Source organism: Caenorhabditis elegans, chromosome V (assembly GCF_000002985.6).
Source record: "Caenorhabditis elegans chromosome V".
In the NCBI taxonomy this organism is placed as follows: domain Eukaryota; kingdom Metazoa; phylum Nematoda; class Chromadorea; order Rhabditida; family Rhabditidae; genus Caenorhabditis; species Caenorhabditis elegans.
Window position 1 is genome coordinate 3,617,784 of NC_003283.11, and position 23,383 is coordinate 3,641,166.

The window sequence follows — 23,383 nt, forward strand, 5'->3', positions numbered from 1 at the left end:
ACTGAAAGTATTTGAGGTTTGAACTGATGTAGAATTTATTTTTAATCTTATAAGATTTTTGTTGCTTTTTTGAAAATCGCTGTTGGAAACCTGACTTTGAAAATTGGGGTACGTGCTTAACGGATCGTTTCCAAAATATTTTACATTTTCGATATCACTACTATCACTCAAAAGAGTAATGCATGCTGACGCCAAAGACATTGAACAGCAGAAACAGATAAACCCAGTTATTCCATACCCAATTCGAGCTATTTTACTGTTCATGGGTATGCCGCTCTTTCGGCTGAAAAATTCAACTGTTCTAGTTTTCTACTGCCTCTAAAGTTAACCTACCAATTACAAATGGCGCTGGCCACTAAAAATACAAGCAGTGTTAGAAAGGCAAGCCCTCCCATCCAATAACAGTTGTAAATCAAAATACTGACGGAACTGTAGTAGTCAGGAACGTTCTAGAAAAAAAGCGGGAAATTTTGAATAGTAAATCAATTAACACTTACCCAGGTAGACAGCCCATAACATTGATCGTTTCCGACAATAACGCAATTTATTGCGGAGCCTGAAATCATTAAAAGGGATCCTCCAAAAATTTGTTCGTTGGCTCTTTGACGATTTCTTAGAAAATCCATTTTCGTATGGAAATAATTTGGACTAACTAATGCTACTTATATGTGAGTATGGGCTTATCAGAGTTTGCGGAAAATGTATAGATAATGGAAAGGAAGCGGGAGGAGCTATGAATCATTAATTAGTTGACTCGATTATGAAATGTACGGTTTCCGAGTGATGATGCACAATTTTAATTTTCGATTTTTGTGAATCATACAGTGCGTCCAACTTCTATACGACCCTCCTCGAATTTGGGGGTTTGAGGCTTTCTGAAGCTTTTCATGAAAAACTGCTAATGCCATTCGATTTCAAATATCAAAAAACCTATACACGTGAAATGTCATAAAATTTGCTTCAAAACTGCGCGCGCGCGGGCTGAAAGTCGAAAAAACGGCCGTCCAACTTTTATACGACCCCCTGATTTTTGAAATTTTATTGATAAATACACTGAATCTTGGAACTTTTTTCAAAAAATATTTTTTAAAAGATTACATAAAAATTATCCAATTATGTCATTCGCTCATAATAATTTAAAATATGTGACGTGGAAGTGTTGGGAAGCAGTCTGGATGGTCCTGTACCACATGTTTGTGCTTCAGAGCTCAGTGCTCGGCTCCCAGTTGTTGTTATCTCAAATTTTCTCAAATTTTCTGCGAAAAAAATTATTGGCAGAATTAAATTCAATTTGTCTGGAAAAAATTTTGGGAAATTCAAGTTTTCTGAGAAAACAATTTAGCGAAAAATTCAAATTTTCTATGAAAACAAATTTGGTTGGAAATTCGAATGTCCTGAAAAACAAATTGGTGGGAATTTAAAGTTTTCCACGAAAAAAATATTGTCGGAAAATTCGAACTGTCTGGAAAAAAATAGGTGGGAAATTCATATGTTCTGAGAAACAATTTTGGCGGGAAGCTCAAATTTTCCGAATTTTTTTGTGGAAAAATTTGGATGTTCGAGATGAATAAGAGAAATGTACAAAAACGTGGATCTCGGATTAAATTGGATTTTAAAAATTAAACGAAATACTAGATTAAAAAGCTAAAGGTTTTATAGTTTTAGTGGTTATAATTTATTTCACATTAGAATATGTTGTCACTGATGTCTGGCCTTGTCGAGGATGCCCACCACCAATTATTGGGAGCACTACTTTATTTCTCGTTTTGCTTCTAAGAAATGTCAGCTTTTCATTGAAAATTATCATAATAAATCTGAAACAAAATATATTATTAATGTACCAGTTCGGTCTCACCCATCAAGAGAATGTAGGCATTCCCAAATAAAAGTTCCACAGAAATATGTCCACACACGGCGAGTGCTCCAGGAACTGGAATTTGAAGTGCTTCAAAATAAACAGAGTTATAAAATCGACAAACCTTAGTTCAAAAGTAAAAGTTATATCAATAAGGTAAAGGGAATCTAGAAGAATTGTTTGTATAAAATTTAATATATTTTTCCGCATTCTTTTCTTAGCTTCTACAGCTACTTGTGAACTATTAGACTTCTGAAATCATAAAAAAATTAATTTGAATTTTTTTTCAAAAAAAAAATACTTTGTAAAAATGCAAGATCTTCAAAAAAGTGATAAAATTCAAAAATGCCGTTGTTATAAAAGTATATTTAATTACTTCTGGAGCACCATCAACATAGTCACAACCGGGAGCACTGCTGTACTTCCAAGCAAAATATTTTGTCGAAAATAATGTATAGCAACCTTTTGCTAAAAGTATTATAAAAATAACCTAGTAAATATGGCTTCATTTTACCCACCGGACTCTGGCAACCATTCATATATTTTCTGTGCAATTCTATAGAGATAGATTAGAACGAGTATGATTGTTGTATGAGATAATGAAAATATACGCGAATATTTTGTTGGAAAAAACATTGCACAAAATCTGTTAATGGCCATTAGAACAATTTGATACTCATTTCCAAGATATAAAGGGTGTGATGTATTGATGAACCAAGATTCGATTGCTGGTGGGTATGGAGAATACCCTCTGGAACTTTCAATTGTTCCATTATTGTTTTAAAAAAAGGTCTCACAATAAAGTTTTTGGTAGGTAAGTGATCAGAAAGATAGTTGTTAAAATTATGACATTTGATATAGCCCGAAAGAAACAAATGACATTAAAAGCGGTTTGTTCAGATTTTTCTTTGAGAAAAATGTAGACAATTAAGGAGTTACAGACCACACCGAAAGTTCCAATCTGTAGAATTTATATTTTCAATTTTTATTTACAAACAAATCCTTACCGTTCCCAGTAGGAATGCTACCACCAAGTTGAGGGGATCCGTATAGTTGTACTCTTGGGACATAATTCTGTAAGTTCAAGCATGTTTTTGTAGTATCATTTTAATTTTAATTTTACTTCTAAAGGGAAATGTTACTATTGATGCTAACAGTAAATCTGAAAAAGTGTTATTATAAAAAAATCATGTAATTTACAAAAATGTTTGAACTAGAATATAGTGAAACAGAGTCCTAATATATGTATATATCATTTACTATATATAAAGCGCTTATTCCGTTTGTCCATAGTTTGTAGTCTATGTAGTCTTTGTAGTCTATGAAGTTTTGGCTTCTGGAGGGATAGTGAGTTGGGCTTAGTGTAGGGATATAGTCGGGGTACTGTAGTGGTACAATAGGGTTACGGTAGGAATGCTGTATGATTACGGTAGTTTCAGAAAAATTAGTTTTCAGCCCCAGAAGTCGGGGGCCGCGCCGGAGGTGCGGTCCACGGCTGGTATATATATCATTACTTATATATAAAAAAATAATTCCGTTTGTTCCATAGTTTGTAGTCTATGTAGTCTTTGTAGTCTGTGACGTCACACCCAAAGTCACTGAGAATTGTGGGCGGGGTCTGTCATCCTTCGTGGTGAGACCCATCGTGGCGAGACCCACCGTGGTGAGACCCGTCGTGGTGAGAACCATCGTGGCGAGACCCATCGTGGTGAGACCCACCGTAGTAAGACCCAAAATTTTGGCGGGAAATTCAAATTTTTAGTGAAAAACATTTTGGCGGGAAATTCAAATTTTTAGTGAAAAAAATATTTTGGCGGGAAATTCAAATTTTTAGTGAAAAAATTTTGGCGGGAAATTCAAATTTTCTGAAAAAAAAATTTTCCAGAATTTTCTAGAAAAATCGTAAAATTTTGGAATGTTCCAGAACTTTCTTGAAAAATCAGAAAAAGTCTGTAATGTTCTAAATCGTTCTAGAAAATTCAAGAATTGTCTGAAATGTTCCAGAACCTTCTAGAAAATTCGACAAAACTCTGGAATGATCTTCTGGAAAAGTTTAGAAGTTCGTGGAGCGTTCTAAAATTTTCATAACTTTCTAGAATCTCTTTAAAAGATCAAAAGTTAAATAAATGCCATGAACTTAAAAATGTAAAAAATGACGTTTGCCAAAAACTTTCGGAAAAAAACGTGGATAAGTTTCATATGATCATATGACATGAAGAATATCTAGAAACGTTCAAGAAATTCAGAAGTAGTTCCAAGAAACTAGAGTTTTTTAAAGTTGTAACTCTTGAACACTTAGTCATATAATATTCATGTTGCTTTAAAAACATCTGGAAAACTGAGAAAAAACGTCCCATCTGCAGAGAAACGCTTAAAATTTCTAGAATTCCATTTTAATTTCGAGTAAGCCAGTCGGAGCACGCGCTTTAGCGCGTGCGAACGGCTGGTATATATATATATATATATGTACACATGCTTTCTTGTTTTCTTTTCGGTGAAATTATCTTTCTCTGTATTCTTTTTTGGTACCCACGCCTGCGTTTGTCTACGTATTGTGCGTGCAATGTGTATTTTCTAACGATTTTGACAATTGTAATAAATGAAATAAAATTATCAAAAATGAATTGAATAAAATGAATTAACTTCATTACTCTTCATATTCGCGAAATAAGAGAAATGTAAATAAAATGTTAAATTCGCGTTAAATGGGATTTTAAAATTAAGAGAAAAGCTAGATTAAAAAGTTTAATTATTTACAGTGTTAAAAAAATTGTTTCCATAAGAATATGTTGTGACTGATGTCTGGCCTTGTCGAGGATGGCCACCACCAATTATTGGGAGCACTATTTTCTTTTTAATTTTAGTTTTAAGAAATGCCAGCTTTTCATTGAAAATTATCATAATGAATCTGCAATAAAAAATATGATTAATGTATAGAGTTCGGTCTCACCCATCAATAGAATGTAGGCATTCCCAAATAAAAGTTCCACAAAAATATGTCCACAAACGGGTAGTGCTCCAGAAACTGGAAAATTAAAACCAAAAATTTAGATGAAAAGTATAATATAAACAAACCTTAGTTGCGCATTAAAAGTTATATCAATAAGATATAGGGAATCTAGAAGAATTGTTTGTATAAAATTAAATATATTTTTCGCATTCTTTTATTATTCTGAAATAACACAAAATTAGTTGATTTTTTGTTTGATTGTGATGTCCTTTTATTTTCTTTTGAAATTTCAGTTAAAAAATATAGTAACATGGAGTTCTATCTGAATACTTACCTTGTAAAAATGCAAGATCTTCAAAAAAGTGATAAAATTCAAAATTGCAGTTGCTATAAACGTATACTTAATTATTTTTGGAGCATTATCCACCCAGTCACAATCGGGAGCACTGATGTACTTCACAACAAAATCTTCTGTCGAGAATAATTTATAGCAACCTTTTGCTGAAAGTAATATGAACGTAACCTAACCTAATAAATATGGCTTCATTCTACCCACCGGACCATGGCAACCATTCATATATTTCCTGTGCGATTCTAGAGAGATAGATTAGAACAAGTATGATTGTTGTATGAAATAATGAAAATATTCGCGAATATTTTGTTGGGAAAAACATTGCACAAAATCTGTTCATTGCGATTAAAACTATTTGATGCTCATTTCCAAGATATAAAGGGTTTGATGTATTGATGAACCAAGATTCGATTGCTGGTGGGTATGGAGAATACCCTCTGGAACTTTCTATTGTTCTAAAAAAGTTTAAAAAAAGTCTCACAATAAAGCTTGTGGTAGATAAGTGATCAGAAAAATAGTTGTTAAGATTAAGATATTTGATAAAGCCCGAAAGAAACAAATGACATTAAACGCTGTTCGTTTAGATTTTTCTTTGAAAAAAACGTAGACAATTAAAGCGTTACAGACGACGCCGAAAATTCCAATCTGTAGAATGTATATTTCCAAACTTTACTCTCAAACAAATAGTTTCTTACCGTTCCCAATAGGAATGCTACCACCAAGTTGAGGGGATCCGTATAGTTGTACTCTTGGGACATAATTCTGTAAGTTCAAGCATGCTTTTGTGTTCACTTCAATTGTAACTCTAACAGTAAATGTGAGAAAAATAATATAATTAAAAAATCTGGAAACAAATTGCATTTTGCTGCCAATGCTCTATTTAAAAAAAAGTTTAAACTAAAATTTAGTGAAACTGATGGTGAATGCCAGTATATATATATTTAAGTTTTTTACTTTTTCCTTTTCGGAAAAATTATCTGTTTTCTTTTTTTCGTACCCACGCCTACGTTGTTCGCGTTTTATATGTGTCTGTTTCTTTGCGCATTATTTTTACTATTTCAATAAATTTATTAAATAATCTGGGAAAAAAATAAAATGATCTACTGTTACGAGAAATGCGACCATTAACCTAGACTCGGACTTTAGAACTAGGTTCGCTCAAGTCTTGAAGTTTTCAAAACTGTCCAGAAGTTCCCAGAAGTAAACTTTTGCCAATTTACCCCAAATGTGGCAATCTCAAAATGTGCTCTAAAAGTATGACTGAAAATGCACTTTTTCTGCTTGAACTTGGCGGCTATTGAAGTTTTTGGAATGCCGTTTTAAAATTCTGTAGGAACACAAAATTTGCAACAAAATGGCTACGGGAATTTCTGAAAAAGTTAGTCTCAAGCCAGATATCAAACTTCAAAGTTTGGAAAATCTACTAATTTTAAATTTTTTATTTTTAAAAATGAAATTAAAATGATGTAAGAATAATCACATTCTATATAAAATCACAAAAAAATCAATAAAAAGTTGTGTGCCGTCTTGTCGGTTGAACGAATATCGATTGTTTCCGATCAGAAGTACTCGCTTCGAGGTTTCCACCGCCTTTCTTCAAAATGACTTGTCGATAATACGAATTTCGCAAAATCATGAAAAGTTGGCAAGGAATCGAGGCGAACACAAGACACGAATTGGCCAAGGCGGTGATCACTGAAAAGTTGAATGACTTTGAAAAAAATCCTCTCTGGTTAGTGGGAAACAAGATAGTTTTACAAAACAAATTCTATAAGCATATAGCTTAAAATGGAGTTTCCATGGGAGACAGGCGCGGTTTCAGGGCCTGACGCCTGCCTCCAACCTGTCCGCCTCACGCCTCATATCTACACTATGGCGGGAAATCAAAGGCTTGGTGTTTACACTACAAAGTGCAAAAGGTGGTTCCTTCGCCGCAGCCGATACTTTTCGGGTTTCGCACCGTACTATACAGGAGGCGCAGCTTGCGGCGCGAGGTGGGCCGCAAGGCAGGTGCGGCAGGTGGCAGGCAGGCGTTTTGGCGCCTACATGAAAGTCCTAGCTTCTAAACTAAAATTAGATCCCTATTGCCAAATATTACCTCTTGTATCCTCTTCCGGCTCCACAAATGCATTCCTAATTTGTAAAAGAATTGCTGGAAAAACTGTTGTTCCAACTATCAAAATCTGAAAACTTATAGTTAGACAATTTTTTATACATTCAAAATTTTCAGCGCTCACCTGAAAAACCATTGAATTTGTCACCTTGCGCTGATGATTTGTGGTTTTTAAGCTCTTAGAAGTAGCTTGTTTTGAAATTTCTAGCACTATCATCAAGTAGAGTAGACTGTAGATCTACAAAAATCGTAGGAAAATTGATTATTTGAAAAACAATTAATTACCATGAATCCGGAGAAAATCAGAATTAACATGAGAATTATTAGCATTCGTTGGTTGGATACACTCACATCCACGTGGACACTGGGATTATCGAAAACCATCAGATTTTTTGGGAAGTGCTGTAAGAAGGGATTTGTGTTTGTTGGGCAAAATCCAGATTTTGCGAATGGTTTGTTATCTAGAATTCTAGATTTGCAGAAGCGCAATTTTTTTTTAAATTTGGTAAAATCTAGAATAATCAACAAAAGATGGAGAGAGTCCAAATTTTTTTTATGCTTTAAATATCAGAAAATGGGTCGTTATGACTAGATATAACTGTAAATAAATTTATAAAATTTTTCTGAACTTTTTATGATTTTTTTCAATTTTGCAAATAAAAAAAATCGGCAAATTATTTTTGAATTAACAGAAATTACGTAATTTTTGCCATTTTTGTGTTTTCCGGCTGTACTGATTGGTTTTTTTCCGATTTTTCTCTAATGCTTGATGTGAAACACCGTTTGCCAATTTTTCAGCCTTTTTCCGTTAAAAAATTATAATTTAGTGTGAAATTATCGATTTTTAGGCCAATTTCGAATTTTTAATGAATTTTTTTCTGGCTATCAAGTTTTTTTACGGAAAAGTGTCTGAAAAATTGAAAAAGAGTGTTTCACATCAAATATAAAAAACAAACAGGAAAACCGATCTGTATAGCCGGAAAGCGTGAAAATGTAGTAAATTACGTAATTCATTTGCGCCGGAATTCAAAAATGAGTAGCCCTTTTTTTTGCAAATTGAAAAAAATTATTAAAAAATTAGAAAAATTGTATAATTTTTTAACAGGTATATTTGGCTCATTTTCTGTCATTTGAAGCAAGCCAATTGTTGACTCTACTCCATTTTTAATGCCACCGACAATTTATGACTTTAACTTTCAGTTATACTTAATTATAATAATACCTAACAATTTTGGGGAAACTTATTAATATTTAGCTAGACAAATCAAATTGTGTGAGCAATTTAATTTTATGTGCAAATTCACTCAGTATGTAAGCATTTTTTTATTAAGTAAATAGCCAAGCTAAAAATAACCAAAAAAAACGTATGTAGATTGGTAGGTTAGTGAGAATATTTTGTATTTTGAGCCAGATTTGAGCAGAAAAATTTTACTGTCACATCTGCTATTTTCAGAAAAAGTCTTTTCTCCTACCTCTGTAACATAAGCTATTTGCTGATCCCTCGTGCAGTATGATCTGATCCAAATCGCACTAATTGGGCCGATTATGTATAAAGCCAATATAACACAAAAAATATAATAACTCCGATTCGAAAAATCAAAGATTTTTCCCTTTCTCGCAACGATTTTCAGCCGAACCACCAGTATCATAAATGTGAAATAGACGAATCCAGCGAATAAGAATATCCAAATTGCGGCGGACCAAAATGCATTTAGTAGGTTCTCCAAAATCCCGATTAGTAAAATTCCGGGAAACGGGAAAAGTAAAACCACATTCGCAATGGTTCCATAGAAAATGTTGGAGACATAGAAGAATAAGTGACTGATTAGTAGAGTGTACTTGAATAGTTTGGTCTCTCTTCTAGAATGCTTGATTATCAGGTAAAATGCTAGAAAATTGACAGGAGTGGCAAGGCAGTTGAAAATATTTGTTAGGTAGAGTTGGAGAGTTCTATCTGTTAAGTGGACGGTTGCGTAGACTCTGTTGTCCATTCCTGGAAAAATTAAAAATTATTACAGTTTCGAGCAATATCAACTCAAAATAAGAATTGAAAATGGAGTAGAGTCATTTTGGAGTTTTTTTTATATTGATAGAAAATGGACCGTAATGACCGAATGTAACAGTTAAAAAAAAACAAATAATTTCCTAATTTTATTTGATTTTCAGAAAATTGATAAAATCTCAGTTTTTGCCTAATCAAATTTGACTTTACCGCCAAAAATTAGATAATAAATTTAAAAAAAACAAGAAAATAATCAATGAAAAAACTATAGTCTATGTATTAGTCTAAGTATAGTCTATGTATTTTGGAAATGTCCGTGTTTATTCCTGTTTTTTTTCACTTAAAAACTGATCAATTAGAAAACAATTAGAAACATTTTAAATTTCAGACCGAAAAATCCCATTCCTAACTACTAAAAACTCACGATGTCTAATCACGTGTTCAAAAAATGATCATCGCAAAAAAAAGTTATTTTCTCTTGTCCCACCAGCTGAATGAAGCTTTGGTTTACACCTGAATAATTATGTTACTCATCTTTGGCTTAAACATTTTTTTTTTGAAAAAAAAAACAACGAAAAACTTGAAATAAAAGTACCGAAAGGCTGATTAGAAATCCTGTTTTTCTCGGTATTTGTTATCCGAGTAAAATAAAATAAAAAAAACTGAACAGAGAAAAACAAGAAAAAACAAACAAAATTTGATCTTTAAGAAAATTAAGTTAATTTCTGATCATTTCAAGTTTTAAGTAAGCAAATTGCAATAAAAATTATGTTTGTTTCAAATAAATATCTGGTGTTTAAGTGTTCTTCGAAAAATCTAAAGTCCATTTTTTCAGATAATATTTTTTTTTTATTTTTTAATTTTTTAATGGACTCGTTGGAAGTTGAGCAAAAAAATGTAAGAAAAAACAACTAAAAATATATATAAATCTACAAATTCATGATTGTTAATTTCTTTAAAACATGTTCGATACTATTATATTTTTTGAAAAAATAAAACTGCGTCACACTAATGAGTCAAAAACTGCTTCTGAATAATTTTTGTATCAAAATCCAAATGTTCAGGGTTTCTGCATGCAGCTGATATTATTCTGAAACAGACATAAAATTGAGTTGGCACAAGTCGTAGATCACAGTTTGAACATGGAAAACATCAATGATTTTTTAACCTAATTTTTCTTTGATTGCTGCTCAAAGAACAAATGAATGGAGAAAAGGGTTAGAAGGGGATTTCTGGTCATGTCAGACTGGTGAAATTGAATTAAGAAATGTTTGATTAATCGAATTTCTTTTGATTGGGTAAGCTAAACTTTGAATTTTCATCATGATCTGTTGAACCAAAAATTGAAGAGCAATGTAGGCCTGAGTTGGATTTTGTAATTTTTTTCCGGCAAACGGAAAATTCTGCAATTGCCGAAGTTGGAAATTTTTTGAAAAAAAAACCAGCACTTCACCGATTTGCAGGAAAAAAAGCAGTTCGGCAAATTGTGGGCTTGCACATTTTGTAAACAGATTTTTTCGAAAACTCAAGTAATATTCGCAGAAAAATTCAATTTTGGACATATCTATTCTCTCTTTTTAAAAACCTGTAGTTCAGTGGATAGAGGACTCAAAAATTATAATGTTCGTAATTATTTATAAGTGTGTATTGTCACAGAATCAATTCTAAAAAACAGATTTTTTTCGAAAACTCAAGTAATATTCGCAAAAAAAATGCAATTTTGGACATATCTATTCTCTCTTTTTAAAAACGTGTAGTTCAGTGGATAGAGGACTCAAAATTATAATGTTTGTAATTATTTATAAGTGTGTGTTGTCACAGAATCAATTTAAAAAAAAAACAGATTTTTTTCGAAAACTCAAGTAATATTCGCAGAAAAAATTCAATTTTGGACATATCTATTCTCTCTTTTTAAAAACGTGTTCATATGATGAGTTTAACTCTCCACCACGTAGAAATTTCAGAATTTCAATCTTGAACCTAAAAATTGTACGCATCCAATAAATGACCTGAGATAATCTTGAAAAATGAGAAAGAACATTCTATGAAAATATCTAGAGAAAACGGAAAAAAAATTTCTCGTCTTTCCGTCTCATAAAAAATCCCTTTAAAAACTTCCGGCAATTTGATATCCAACAAACGGCAAACCGGCAAATTGCCAGAATGTAAATTTTCCGGCAAACGGCAAATTTGGCAATTGCCGAAATTGAAAATTTTCGGCAATCGGCCAACCGGTAAATTGCCGGAATGGAAAATTTCCGGCAAATTGGAAAACCGGAAAATTGCCGGAATGGAAAATTTCCGGCAATCGGCAAACCGACAAATTGCCGGAATGGAAATTTTTCGGCAAATCGGCAAACCGGCAAATTGCGGGGAGATAGAAATGGTCGACATACCTCATTCGGATTTGAAAATTATCAAATTGGTCGAGCTACCGAAACTTGAATAGTCGATCCCACATTTGGCGGTTTGGGTTGAACACGAAACGTTGTTATTACAGCCTGCCTGTATTGTGTGTTTTGACAGAATATTGTTATGGCGTAGGGAATTGGAGACGATACAAAAATTGCGTTGGTTATGATTGTCGTGGCTGAAAACGAATCATTTGAATAGTTTTCTAGACATTTCAATTAATTTTTTCAACTGAGCCAAATTGTATCCTCATTGTGAAAAGAATTTGCAGAAAATATGCAAAAAATGTGCAAAAAATGTGCGAAAAATGTTCAAAAAATGTGCAAAAAATGTGAAGTTTTTGGCAGTTTTAGAATTGCAGAATACCGTTTATGTTAACAGGTGAAATTTATATTTTCCAAGCTTACTAATTGTGTCCACCTCGGGGTCCCTGTATGCATTGAGAATTTGAAAAAGTGGGATTGCTGCAAGAAACGTGCCAAACAGTAAGTTCTGAAAAGGAAAATTCTCAATAATTCGGCAAAAGTTTCTCACCTGAATAATCGTATCTTTCAGCGCTTTTCTGTGATATTTTACTATTTTCTCGCTCCAAAGTTTGCATTGCAGCCGGATTTCGTAGATTATGATTTGACATAGAAAGATGTAAAGCTGAAATTTTTGGGGTTTTTTAGCCAATAAGCAGTTTGCAATAACAATTTTAGAAAAACCAGGCTTCCTTGGTAGGCAGGCACTTTGTCAGACCTTCCTGCCTACCTGCCTACATACCTGCCTGCTGACTGCTTAATTTCAAAAAACTCACAACGCCTCCAGAAACCAGCAAAACCATCGCTACAACCAAAATTCGATGAAACTTCCAGGAATCGGTATAAACAAAAATTCCAGGAATATCCAAAACCTTTGTGGCATTCGGATAGAATTTTCTCACAAAATCCTGTGTTTCAGATATTGAAGAGCCGGCTGATATCCAGCAAAACGGCATGGGAATCGCTATATACATTGCAAAAAAAGCTGAGAAAATTGAGTAGGCGGTTGTGGAGAACTGGAAATGTAACGTATTATAGGAACACAAAATTCTGAGAATGTGTATTGCGCAGCATATTTGACGAGCAAAATATCTCGTAGCGAAAACTACAGTAATTCTTTAAATGACTACTGTAGCGCTTGTGTCGATTTACGGGGGCTCGATTTTTGAAATGAATTTATTTTCGAATAAATTTATTTATTGTTTCTATGTATTATTTTCTTAATCTTTCTTCGATTTCCAATTAAGGAATATATGATTATTTCAAAATTCTTTCATTGCAAAAATCGAGCCCCCGTAAATCGACACAAGCGCTACAGTAGTCATTTAAAGAATTACTGTAGTTTTCGCTACGAGATATTTTGCGCGTATATAACTTACATAAAAATTACTGTTTTTTCGAGTGACACCACGAAGCCTCAAGATCAAAATTATGAACATTGTGAATACCGTAATTGCAAATAAAAAAATCCAAATAATCTGAAATAAAAAACGTAAAACTTTTTTTTGTATTGACGGAACTTTGTTGTTATTCCTGAAATAACACTGGTGCTATTTTCAAAAATTAACTTGACAAAATTGTAAAAGTACTTTTCAAATTAGAAAAATTAGGCAACACATACGAGCAGCCGACACTTCACTTGACTATTGGCTATCAAATGTTTGGAGCCCGTGGGATGTCGGATGCAAAAGAGTTTTCATACCATAAATTCCAACTCAACTTAAATGGCTAAAAATTAATAATTTTTTGAAAATTTCTAGTCAGTTATTAATGCTTAATTTAAAAAAAAATTTTTTGAAAATGCTTTAATAGAATTTTACAAGTTTTTCAATTAGGTGAGAAGATATAGAGCACTGTTGTAAATAAGTTTAAAAAAAAAATCTTACCACTAGAACATAAGAGCTCAAAAATGGAGCAAGATACCCGATACCATATAATCCAGGAAATGGAAATAAAAACACGAGGCTATGAAAACTTCCCCAATAAACTTGAGAAAGCCACAACGTGAAACAATGAGTTATCAAAACTATCTGATAAATTTGAGATTCTTTTTTTCGTTTTCTCGAAATTATTGCATAGAGTAAAATAAATACTATGATAGTGGAAATAACATTAATCAAGTTCATAAGTGGCAGTTGCAGAGACCGGTTATCATTTTCAATTACAGCGAAAAAGTGAGAATTTACAGAAAAATTGTTCATATCCACTGGTAAAAATAATTTTTAAAATTTTTTCTCGATGTGTTGTTACCATAGAAATAGCTTTGAGTGTTAAAAGAACAATGAAAAATTTAGAGACAGCTGATATAATATTATGATTAAATTTTATTCTTTTTCACTTTGACTTGGAATATGAATAATCTAAAGGTGTTTTTGCATTTAAATTTGGTGACGTGTATTTTTTGAAATTGGTGGGTTTTGATAAATACCCAATCAGAATTTGACCTTTAGAAAATTTTTTGCTAAAGACCAAAACAAACTTGAGTGGAAAAAGCATACAATTTAAATTGTTCGGAAAAGATTTTTTACCAAAAATTGTTGCGTGAGCTAATATATTACTCAGATTCCGAAATTCAATTTTTTTTTCCAATTTCCGTCTAACATGTTTCAGTTTTCGTCTATCATTTTTCAGTTTTCGTCTAACATTTTTCAATTTTCGTCTAACATTTTTCAGTTTTCGTATAACATTTTTCAGTTTTCGTATAACATTTTTCAGTTTTCACATTTTCAAACGTAATCCCAAATATTGCATCATTGCCTCAAACCTGAACTCCTGACCACTTCCCACAAGCAAAATATTTGTGTTTTTACCATACTTTTAATGATCACAATCTAAAATTTACAGATAAAACCACCACTCCAGACTCATCTATGAACGTTCAAAACATCAACCCGCGTGATCTCTCCCACCAAATTTTCCCAGTTTTTTCTTCAAGCGACGTTTCCTTAACCGCTCTATTTCGATCAATTTACGTCAATGCTCTGCGAGTTTGACGTACACAAAAATTGGTGAAAAGTGCAGAAAACAGTACGTTATCAGTGTGATTGTGCTTATAAGCTTCATCGATTGCTATCTATTCTCAATTGTTGGTGACACTTTTTCTCCCGGTTTTTTTTCGATTTTTAAACTTGATCAGGTTTATTTTATGATTATTTAGTTTAGAAGAAACCTTTTAATCTGTGGAGATTTTGCTTTGGATTCCAAAAATTCCAAAAAAAGAAACAAACGAAAAAAAACCAAGTTTTGAAAAAAGATGTACTTCAAAATAAAAATCCCCGTTCAAACCAGCCATCGTCATTCAACTCCGCCTACTTGGCTTGATTGGTTCAAAAGTGGGCGGCGCTAATCGCTGATTGGTCCACGTTTTTGCAAAATGGATATTTCATAATTTTTCAACTTTTTCTGTTATTTTTTGTGGTATTTCTGAATCACAGTTTTAATAAGTATTTCACAGAAAACCTCCCATTTCTGCTATTTATACATATATTACCAATTAAAAAAAGGTGTTTAAATTTAAAAAAAAAATGTAGTGACCAGCATCTCACGAGTTAGTTTTCACATTAATTATGACAACACCAATAACTCAAAAACCAAAGTGTTCATCTTGTTTTTTAGCCACAAACAGTTCAGAAATTATCGCCAATTCATTGTCATGTGAGATGTCGGCTGCTATATTTTTTGTCATGAGATTTAGGGTTAACAACAATTTGGGCGTGATTTTATATTACTTTTGAAAAAAATAAATTTTGAGTTATGCAAATTTTCTAAAAATTTTTTTTCTCTGCATTTTTTGTTGTCTTTCAGCTTTTCCTACACAAAATTTATAATTTGAAAAATTCAAAATTTCCAGAAAAATGTATCGTAAGACAATTGTAGTCCTTGCCATCTGTGCACTTCTTTTTGTTTCTTCAATTGACTGCAAGAAGGTAGCCAAGGACAAGAAGGGTGGAAAGTTAGTTTTTTTTTAATTAAAAAATTGATTTTTGAATTATTTTGTATAATAATTTCCGTTGAAATAAAATTTATTATTTAGAGCTGAGAAAGCCGAGAAAGTGAAGAAGGTGAAAGCTGAGAAAATTGTGATCGTCGATGAGCCAGAAGTTGTTCACGAAGCAGCACCAGAAGAGGTTCATCATGCTCCAGAAGAAGTTGAAGAAGCCGAGGAAGTTGTTGTCGTCAAGCAGCCAGTTGCCCAGAAGCACAAAATTTCTCCACCAAAGTCATTGAAGGTCAGCGTCAATTGTTTTGATATCAATTTGATGGATTTCTAAAAAATGAGTAAAAAATTATTAAAAAAAATTTTTTTTTTACTAAAAAATTAAAATATAACATTTGAAGATTTTACTAAATCTAAAAGTTGGCTCAAACTTTAATTCTTCAGGTGACCAGCGCCTTCGAGACCTGCAAACTTGAGTGCAGAAAGCAGAGAGATGCCGTTCAAGCCGCTGATGTGAGTTTGGATATTTCCATCTTTTTTTTTAAATAAAAATTTTAATTCCAATTTTTGGAAAAAAATTTAAATGAAATAAATTTTGTTTTAAAACTGATATTTCCTAATTTCAAAAAACTTTTTCTCATGTTTTCGTCAAATTTTTATCTACAAAATTTACACAGGAAAAGGTTTTAACTTTTAATTGAAAATTTTGAAAAATTCCAGAAAAACTGCAAAGTCACAAGTGTGTGCCGAGGAAAGTGAAAAATATTTGAGGCAATTTTTTTTAGCAATTTTTCCAAATTTTCAATTAAAGTTTAATTAAATTTAAAGTCACTTCCAAAACATTAAAAAAAAACATATTTATCTGTATTTCTATATAACTTTCTTTTGAAAAAACTTTGGCACAACCGTGTGCTACAAAATTTTTTTTTCCAAATTTTCAAACTTGTTTTGCAACTTCTAAATTCTACTTTTTCTCAAATTTTCAGTACGTCGAGCAACTCCGACGTGAGCTCGCCTCCGCTCAAGCCGCCCTCGACGCCGAAAATGCTCCAGTAGTCAATGCTCACCACGCTCAAGCCCAGCACGTGGAGCCAGTTGACAATCAATAGATTTTTACATTGAAAACACTGAATTCAAAAACTATATCATTTATTATTCTTATCAGCAAATTAAGAATTAACCATCACCATCATCATCACAATCACGTTTTGTTTTATCAATACAATCGATTCGATTCAATAAAATGTTTATATTTAGTTTTCAATTGTGTGTGTGAGAGCTCGTGTTATCAATCGCTTGTGTGATCGAGTAGGTGACTCGGGTGGCTGGAAAAAATTGCATAGCTATATATACACATTCTAGTTTGTAGTTTGTAGTTTGTGACGTCACTGGTCGTAAAAACTTTGGAAAATTGCGCACAAGGGAATCTGGCCGATCTGTGGTGAGGGAAGCTGACTAAATGCGCAGCGCCCGACATTTTCTGGGTTTGGCACTATTTTTCAGATAAATAGTTGCACTATGCACAGTAGACAAAAGCAGTTTGCAGTTTGTAATTTATGTTGCAGCCGACACTAGTTTGGGACCGCGAGAACCCACTCTTTTATCTAAGATATTGCCCTTAACTCACTTCTCTTCGTCAATGGATTTTTCATCAGCATGTTTCGAAACTCGCGATTCAAAAGAATCAAGACCAACGGATCAATAGTATGCACCAAACTCCACGCTACCGTCGTGCACAGGAAAATAGCCACCGGCTGTGATTGCATTCCGGAGATTATGAAAAAGAAGACGAGCTCCGTCGCAAAAACTGCTCCCTGAATCAGAGCCTGCTTGACGAATGTGATCTCCCGCTGTCGCTTTTTCTGGCTCTGGGCACAGTTGGCTGACAAAAGCTTCTGAAACAATATATACAATGTACAGTACTCATATATTATACTTACAGTAATCTCGCAATCTTGGAGATAAATTGTTTCCTACAGTAATCCTACAATACTAATACAGCGTTTCCTACAATACACCTACAGTACACCTACAGTAACCCTACAATTTTTGACCTACCATTCCTGGCGCGGTAACCTTGATCATCACAATAGTCCCCACGTCCACAATAGCGATCAGCGCGACTACTCCAAAATCCTTGCAAAAATCCACGTAGAACCGGATGACGTCACAATCGGCAGATGTGTTCACCCCAAAGTACCAACCGAAATCCACGTAGGGAAGGTTGCAGTTATCTGAAATTTAAATTTTTGAGCGTTCCTGAAATTTCAAAGAAATTTCGAACTTTCTGAACTTTTTCATAACTTCAAACAGGAAAATGACCGGAACTTACTAGCAAGATGCATGTAAATTGAGGTGAAGCACGGGATCGCGTAGGCTAGAGCAATTAGAATCCGCGTGTTTCGCATGCTGAAATTATTGGAACAATTTAAGTTTTTTTTAATCATGACGTCATTTTGTTAATAAAATTTAAAAAAGGATTGGACCAGATCACCGTGAAACGACTTTCCGTTTTTCATCAACTTATTCTGTGTATTGTGTAGCACCCAACAAGTGTATAGAACACCAGCAGTAACATACATTATTGATACCAAAATGTTTTCTACAGTACATCTACAGTAATCCTACAATACTGATACTAAAGTGTTTTCTACAGTACACATACATACAGTAATTAAAAATGTTTGGTTTATCTAATTATTTTTTTTTTAATTGTCTAATGTAAGATTACGGGGGAAAATTAGGAAAGGCTGAAATTGCAGATTTTTTTAATTTTCTTCAATTTTTTTGGATAATTGAACGAGAAGTGTAGAATTTCGACACAAAACTCACATTTTTCTCAAAAAAGTTATTTCTAAGCTTAAGCTAAATTTCGCAGCATTTTTTCAAGCTTCAAGCCAATTTTTTAAAGTTTTCTAGAATACTATAGTCTCAAAATTACGCGAACATCGACTACAGTTCCCGAACACGCCGTATTTCACGGAATTTAGCACAAAAACTAGACTATCGGAACTATTAATCACAAAACTTTAATCAAATAAAACATTTGTATTAATATTTAAAAATTTCTGGATTTCAATTTTCAAAATTTCAAAAAAATATTTGAACCAATAAAAATTGAACACTTCTACATAAAACTAACTTGAAAAAGCTGTTGTACTCAATAGGAAACGAAATTGCGCAAAGTCGATTAAACGCGATAAATAAATGGGAAAAAATGCAGACATCGTAGCAGAACAGGAGAATGAGCCCAACTTGAGCCGATACACGTTTGAACGTTGGAATGTCCCTGAAAAAAAATGCTTCAATTATTTTTTAAATTCAAGAAATTTCAGATTTACAGTAAAACCATCGGGCAGTAGAAAAATAGGAACACTCCGCAGAGGACGGCTTCGGCGAACGACTGGGAAGCTGACAGTCTGCCAAATGAATTTTGGAGCGTTTTTAGAGTTGTGGCGAACATGAATACCGAGAGGTTACCGATTAAACCGGTTAGGGAGATCTGTAAAAAATTAGTTTAAAATTTGGGTGAAAAATTAAATTTTTTTTTTGATAATTCAGCAAAAAGTCTTATGCCAAAATAAAGCAGGAAAAAAATTCAAAAAAAAAAATTTTTGTAAAATTTTTCATCCCTCTCATTACCTAAAACTTACCGTGAAAATTGCCAATGTAACAAAAAATCGTTGAGTTTGACTGGACACTGTTGGCTCGACCAAGGCCGCAATGGTTCCGTTGGTGTCGTTCATGGCTCTGAAATTGTTGAACATCTCAGAACATTATTTCAATAGAGAAAATCTTAAAAGTAGAAGTGTTAGACCGTGCAGTAATTTAAGATCAAATTCGTAGAACTTGCGATGAACAACTTTTTTTTACAATGAAGAACGAAAATCACTCAAGTATAAAGTTTAACTTCTAACATCATAAACCAAGTTTTAGTCAGAAATAATAGTAATTTTATAACGAATAAAGTTGTACTCGCGAAATGTCGGCTGCGAAAATATTATTTAAAAACGATTGAAAACCCTCAATAATTTCGCGTTTTTTTCCGGTCTTGACACGACAATTTTCTTTTAAATAGTACTGCAATTTTCAATCCAAGAAATTTTGATCGACTTTTCTTATTTTTTCTATAAAAAACAATTTTATATATTTCATTAAAATGTTGAATAAAACAATAAACTCGCATGAACTTTTGACAAATTTCAATAAAAATTATAAAAAATCGATTTAAAAAAATTTCGCAACTACGATAGTTTAAAATTACAGTACTCTTTAAAGATGCACACGTTTTCGAGTTTATCAAGAATTTGTCGTGTCGAGACCTGGTACAAAATTTTTGCGAAAAATATAATCTCTAGTTTCATAAAAAACTTCAAAAAATATGCATCTTTAGCAATAATATTGACTTTTAATAACAATGCCTAACCAATTAAAGGGCGTCTGAAAAATAGGGTAAATAAATGGGAAATAAAGGAAAAATTAACTAGACTCAGGAAGTCATCAATTTTTTATGGATAAAAATAAAACGCTATTACGTCAGAAAACAACCTGTAACAGATCATCTGTGAGATTGACCTAATAACAATTTTAGAGGCATCCCCGTTAAGCTGTCATGTGAAATTTGAAAGTGTTTAGCAGCTCAGGTAAGTCAACCAATCAACGTTCCGCAGTGGACGTGGTCAGCGTCAGTGATTGGTCGGCGCTCATTTTAGTTGGTTCCCTCTTCAAAACTTGCCAAAAAATTTATAAACTAAGTCGACCATATAATGAGTCTAAAAACAGATGTGTCCAAACAAAAATAATGAAAAAAAAATTTTCAGATGAATCGGAAAACGAACGAATAACTAATATGCAATTGCTGAAAGGACGCCACATGAAGGCGTTGGCAAAAATAAAACTAATTAATTTTTTCAGAAAGGCAACATGTTTTCGAGTAGTTGATAGTGGCTTAGGAGGTCTTAACGAGGTCTTGGTTCAGATTAAATAGTAGAAGAAAAGTTCAACGAGATTCCGTTAGCCTGTGTCGCCTGGTTGCTACGAGGCCTAGAAAAAGCAAAAAATCGGCCACCGACCTTTCTGAAACTAACCGAAAAGGTGTTACATAAGGGATTCTAAAAAACATTTCTGAAGGTGAAATGGTGCAATGTGACATTTTTTGATCTAACATTCAGAAAAAAAATGCTAGATTCTTTTTTTAACGGGATCTTAAAAGTGCAAATTGGCAATTCTTCCTGCTGCAGTAAATGAAATACTCTTGAGTGCGCCGAGCACACGTGAAATGTGAAATCGGCAGGAAAGCGAAAATGAAAAACGAAATGAAAAGAAGGAAGCTCTCGAAAAAGAGTTCCGGTGTCTCTACAAGCTGCTTCAATGAGGACATGTTTCAACAGAGATCTGTGTTGAAAACGGCAGACAGGAAACTCCGTTTGAACTTGTTACTTTGATTTTTGAAAAAATCTGAAAAACAATGATGTTACACGCGGCCACGGCGGTTTTTTTTTCAAATATGGCCGAGATAAATCTTGGGCAATTTTCCTAATTATTTGATCCCATTTGGAAGTTTTGTAGATCATAGGCATGTTGTTAAAATTTACAAATTTATTCTTACCGTTGTGTCTTACCTTTTTGTTTAAAAATGTTTTTTACGAAATATCTGAACTTTCTGAAAATAATGGAATTGTTAATTGAGAGCTTCAAAAAACCACTTAAAAACTGCGTTCGGCTTATCGCAATATTGAGGCGGTTTATGAGCAATTTTCCAAAATTTTCAATTGAAAGCAACAATATTTTTATAAAGTACAAATATTTCTTGCTATTTTATATATAAATTTCCAAAAAAAATTGACACAACGGTGTGAAAATGGTGAAAAAATAACCCAATATCTTGTTAGTGAGAGTTTTCAAAAAAATTGAAATTTTTTAAAATTTGTTCTAAAAAGTGCTAATTACTCAGGTTTCCATACTTTTTTTGGAAGAAGTCGATTAAAAAAAATTTCTCTGAATTTTATGGTCTACTTTTGAGTCAAATAATAATATTCAACTCAGGGGTGGACGGCAAACGATTTTTTTCCGGCAAATCGGCAAATTGCTGGAATTGAAAATTTCGGGCAAATCGGCAAATTGGCAAATTGCTGGAAGTGAAAATTTCCGGCAAATCGACAAACCGGTAATTTGCCGATTTGCCGAATTTGTCGGCAAAGGCAATTGCCTGCTTTGCCGTCTGGGATGCTGGCGCCTGTAGCCAAAAACTGGAGCCCTAGTTTTATAAGTGGTAGAATTCCGCCCTATGGCCTGGAAACATCGAAAACCCGGCCGCTTTCAAAAAAATTAAAAATTAATTCCCCACGTCACAATCGAAATAAAAAATAAAACTCGGGAGCACGGTAAAAGAGCAAAAATTTGCATGCATAAAAAATATCTTCTCCTAATTTCTGATGAGTAAGTGGTAAACGTGCAAATTCATTCCCGTTTTTATATGGCCCTATGGGCTACTTTTGTATCTTAATCCTAATCCTGATCCCTATATTCTTCTAGATCACTAACAAGACATAAAGTTCAAAAAGAACTACAAAAGCCCTGTCTATTGTTCTTAACACCGAATACAATAAGATGATTCTTGGAAATTGCAACTCTTTTTAATGTCTCTCGGCACACACGTCAGTGTCTTTTGTAGCATCATAGTGCGGTTCTAATTTGGATATAGACACTACATTTTTAATTAGAGCTGAGTAACATAGAACTTTGATTTCAATGGTCAAACAAATAATGAGAATAATGAAGAGCTAGAACAAAAAAAAAATATTTCCTTTCTATTACAGTTGAATGCGTTCCGTGATTTTCGGTCAATGAGTATGAGAAATAATAATGTATTGTTCGCTTTTATGTTTCCGGGGATGGCTAGTCAATATTATTACTGAAATTCAATTTTTTTTTCGAGCAGCCGACGATTCCCGTGTTGAAATTTAACGAGTGAGCTGTGTGATGTCAGCCGCTTATACTTTCCAAAGTTAATTTATAAGAAGTGGAAAATTAGTATAATGTCGCAACAATATAAAATTAAAAATTCTTGATTTTGATTCGAACAAAATTCCAAAAAAAAGTTTCAGTGAGCCGTGAGGTGTCGGTCGCTAGAACATTTTTTAAAATCTAATATTTTTAGGTCAGGTTTAACATAATATTTAGTTTTGTTGAACAGCCGTAAATTTCGAGAAAAAATGAATTTTAAAACCAAAAATTTAAGCTTAAATAACACGAAAAGAGCCTCTCTGATTAGTCCAAATATTATATTTTCGAAAACATGTTACTGTCTAGAAATTCATTAGTGATAAGAAAATACAAACTATTTCTTAAAATACCGCTGAATACGCTGAGCTCAACATCTGCTTATTAGGATTATTTTAAGTAGAAAAAGAAAAATAGAAGCCTAAAAATCAATTACCACGAATTATTTCCTGAATTTACCAAATATATAATAATAGTTATTTTTTTTAATTTAAAATACTTATTTATTGAATTATTACAACACATTGTTCAGAATAGCATAGCAGTAATTCACTAAAAAATATAAATATTTTCAAAAATCCAAAGTAATCGGAAATGAGCATCGTTAGGGACTGGCAAGTTGTTGTGCACAACTTGTTTTTGCATTTCTTGTCAAATGATGTTCCAGACATATGTTCTCTATTCACAGAAAAAAATGAATAAAGTAATTTTTGATTTTTTGGCGAATAGCCATATTT

At 32.9% G+C, this 23,383-nt stretch overlaps 5 protein-coding genes, 1 non-coding gene and 1 pseudogene across 7 annotated transcripts; 1 reads left to right on the forward strand and 6 right to left on the reverse strand.

Moving 5' to 3' along the window:
- Positions 1-1,675: 1,675 nt before the first annotated feature.
- srx-93 (G-protein coupled receptors family 1 profile domain-containing protein) lies at positions 1,676-2,925 on the reverse strand (the record flags this gene model as incomplete). The annotated part of the gene is made up of 7 exons (NM_071615.3): positions 1,676-1,814; positions 1,856-1,930; positions 1,980-2,107; positions 2,157-2,323; positions 2,374-2,606; positions 2,653-2,816; positions 2,863-2,925. The coding sequence occupies 7 exons, from the start codon at positions 2,923-2,925 to the stop codon at positions 1,676-1,678; spliced, it is 969 nt and encodes a 322-aa protein (NP_504016.2).
- A 1,673-nt stretch (positions 2,926-4,598) lies between these two features.
- Positions 4,599-5,915, reverse strand: srx-94 (annotated as a pseudogene). Its single transcript has 6 exons — positions 5,853-5,915; positions 5,639-5,802; positions 5,362-5,594; positions 5,140-5,306; positions 4,931-5,027; positions 4,599-4,880 (listed from the first exon to the last, which is right to left on the reverse strand). Coding segments are annotated over exons 1-6 (1,006 nt in total).
- Positions 5,916-6,661: 746 nt separating this feature from the next.
- On the reverse strand, positions 6,662-9,261 carry F59B1.4 (Serpentine Receptor, class I; the record flags this gene model as incomplete). The annotated part of the gene is made up of 5 exons (NM_001368451.1): positions 6,662-6,852; positions 7,256-7,340; positions 7,395-7,508; positions 7,556-7,672; positions 8,743-9,261. 5 exons carry the CDS (start codon positions 9,259-9,261, stop codon positions 6,662-6,664), a joined length of 1,026 nt encoding a protein of 341 aa, NP_001355393.1.
- Positions 7,983-8,003, reverse strand: 21ur-15392. The gene has a single exon (NR_068673.1).
- Positions 9,262-11,689: 2,428 nt separating the features above from the next.
- F59B1.6 (Serpentine Receptor, class I) lies at positions 11,690-13,908 on the reverse strand (the record flags this gene model as incomplete). The annotated part of the gene is made up of 6 exons (NM_001330796.1): positions 11,690-11,862; positions 12,092-12,176; positions 12,219-12,332; positions 12,484-12,723; positions 13,087-13,185; positions 13,594-13,908. The coding sequence occupies 6 exons, from the start codon at positions 13,906-13,908 to the stop codon at positions 11,690-11,692; spliced, it is 1,026 nt and encodes a 341-aa protein (NP_001317759.1).
- Positions 13,909-15,557: 1,649 nt separating this feature from the next.
- F59B1.2 (uncharacterized protein) lies at positions 15,558-16,895 on the forward strand. The gene is made up of 4 exons (NM_001380628.3): positions 15,558-15,659; positions 15,741-15,936; positions 16,089-16,157; positions 16,631-16,895. The coding sequence occupies exons 1-4, from the start codon at positions 15,562-15,564 to the stop codon at positions 16,751-16,753; spliced, it is 486 nt and encodes a 161-aa protein (NP_001367909.1). The 5' UTR covers positions 15,558-15,561; the 3' UTR covers positions 16,754-16,895.
- On the reverse strand, positions 16,776-19,403 carry srx-41 (7TM GPCR serpentine receptor class x (Srx) domain-containing protein). Its single transcript, NM_071620.3, has 7 exons — positions 19,298-19,403; positions 18,986-19,146; positions 18,787-18,933; positions 17,977-18,053; positions 17,703-17,878; positions 17,272-17,539; positions 16,776-16,969 (listed from the first exon to the last, which is right to left on the reverse strand). The coding sequence occupies exons 1-7, from the start codon at positions 19,388-19,390 to the stop codon at positions 16,905-16,907; spliced, it is 987 nt and encodes a 328-aa protein (NP_504021.1). The 5' UTR covers positions 19,391-19,403; the 3' UTR covers positions 16,776-16,904.
- Positions 19,404-23,383: the final 3,980 nt, after the last annotated feature.

Bases quoted from the DNA above. Each gene is read 5' to 3' on its own strand.
- F59B1.2 (NM_001380628.3), top strand. From the start codon at position 15,562: ATGTATCGTAAGACAATTGTAGTCCTTGCCATCTGTGCACTTCTTTTT. The intron at 15,660-15,740 runs GTTAGTTTTTTT...TTTATTATTTAG, and splicing joins AAGGACAAGAAGGGTGGAAA to AGCTGAGAAAGCCGAGAAAG. The intron at 16,158-16,630 runs GTGAGTTTGGAT...TCAAATTTTCAG, and splicing joins ATGCCGTTCAAGCCGCTGAT to TACGTCGAGCAACTCCGACG.
- srx-41 (NM_071620.3), bottom strand. From the start codon at position 19,390: ATGAACGACACCAACGGAACCATTGCGGCCTTGGTCGAGCCAACAGTG. The intron at 18,054-18,786 runs GTTAGTTTTATG...CAATAATTTCAG, and splicing joins GAGTACAACAGCTTTTTCAA to CATGCGAAACACGCGGATTC. The intron at 17,540-17,702 runs GTAGGTCAAAAA...ATATTGTTTCAG, and splicing joins AGGTTACCGCGCCAGGAATG to AAGCTTTTGTCAGCCAACTG.